This window comes from Opisthorchis viverrini (genome assembly GCF_000715545.1).
Source record: "Opisthorchis viverrini unplaced genomic scaffold opera_v5_2291, whole genome shotgun sequence".
Taxonomy (NCBI): Eukaryota; Metazoa; Platyhelminthes; class Trematoda; order Opisthorchiida; family Opisthorchiidae; genus Opisthorchis; species Opisthorchis viverrini.
Window position 1 is genome coordinate 1 of NW_008754410.1, and position 1,577 is coordinate 1,577.

General features: G+C 43.1%; 1 protein-coding gene across 1 annotated transcript; it reads right to left on the reverse strand.

The window, feature by feature from the left end:
* Positions 1–768: 768 nt before the first annotated feature.
* Positions 769–1,279, reverse strand: T265_15952 (hypothetical protein; the record flags this gene model as incomplete). The annotated part of the gene is made up of 2 exons (XM_009179394.1): positions 769–909; positions 995–1,279. Coding segments are annotated over 2 exons (426 nt in total), but the record flags the coding sequence as incomplete, so codon positions are not given.
* Between the last annotated feature and the right edge of the window lie 298 nt (positions 1,280–1,577).

Below are 1,577 nucleotides of genomic sequence, written 5' to 3' on the forward strand. Positions count from 1 at the left end.
TAAATACAAAAACGAGGTATTAAGCACATACAAAATTGACTTATTCACGTGACATAAGAATGACTGGGTACGGGAAATAAGTAAAAACATTGCAGTACACTCCTAGCTGAACCGAGTTTTCTCGCCTTAGGCCAAGGCTTTATTTGTGGCAGACAATGGGAATTCCGGTGACAGATCAAGTTCAACCCTCTATTGACTGGATGCCTGCGCTCAGGTGTGAACGTAACAACCTTCGTGGGATCCTAATTCTCCAGATATCAAATACCTCTTGTACACTGGCGTTTCGCATCGTGATAATGGCGAGTAAATGAACTTGCGGTCTACCAGAAGGAAATTTACAGGGAACTACTCATCACGAGCACTGATTCTAGTATGCAATCTTCCGGGTTTGTTGGTGGTACGAAAAAGCATCCTTTGAGTATCCCAACCTTCTTGGAAACCATTATCAATGTGCACCTGATTCTTCTTTGGAACGAATCGAGCTCCTCACCTTCAGGATACTATTTACAGAGTATATCATTCGGCAATGAGCGACTGATTAGCGGCATGACGAAATCACTCTTAAACGGGATATAGCACTACTCATCCTTCACTCAGACAATTCGCAACTTCGGTCACCTGTTGACTGGCACCTTGGATGACGACTTTTCCGATGAAAGACTCAAACAAGGTCCATTTCTTAGATTACTTACAGTTTAACAATAGAGGTCAGTGGTCACATAGTGTTGGAGCAAGGATGTGAACAACAAGCGACTGAACTCTGTTTCATGCACCTGATGTGATGAAGCCAGGACGAAATGTGCAGCCAATTCCTTTTCCAGCCTCAACGTTATAGTTCAATTTCCCTTGTATGAGAAACAAAGAAACAACCCTATGAATCGATGAACAGCTTGCATTCGCAATACATTCCTTGGAAGCAAGTTCTGATCAGACGAAGGGCTTATAGTTCTGTACAGAAAGAACTGGTACGGTCAACTCTATTAGGTACACTTACCGGAGGAGGATAGACAAGTTGCTTGAGTCGGTTGATGACCCAGTCGAAAACGGGATTTGAATCTGTGGTCATGGACTCAAAATTCAACACGGGCATGCCGTTTGAGTTGGCGTTGACATTGTCCGTCCGCCAGTCAATACTTTGAGAAACTGTCAGCTGCGTGGCTGCATCAGGAAGAGGTTGAGTCTCCATCCTTCCCACCTGAGTAATACTCCACTCGCCACGAAGGTTCTGAATGTAAATAACATGATCTTCATCAAAATAGTTCGATTTGATGGTGAGAATACTGGACACAAAAAACAAGTGGTCATCTTAAAGTCTCTCGTGATTGCTCAACATTTCTGATGGCTTATCCCTCATGTGCTGAGCAAAACTTTTCTCAGTTGTCTCCTTAGACCAATGAAGAATTCCGAACGCTTGCTTGAGGTAAGTATTGAACTGTGTGAGACGATTACACGAAATCCACAGACAACCCATCAGCGCTCTTGCCCTGTTTGAGGTTGATCAGGTAGGTATAGACGTCGGAACCTGAGATACTTAGTTTTTGACTTAAAAAGAACTTTTTCTGAATGTTTACTTTGAC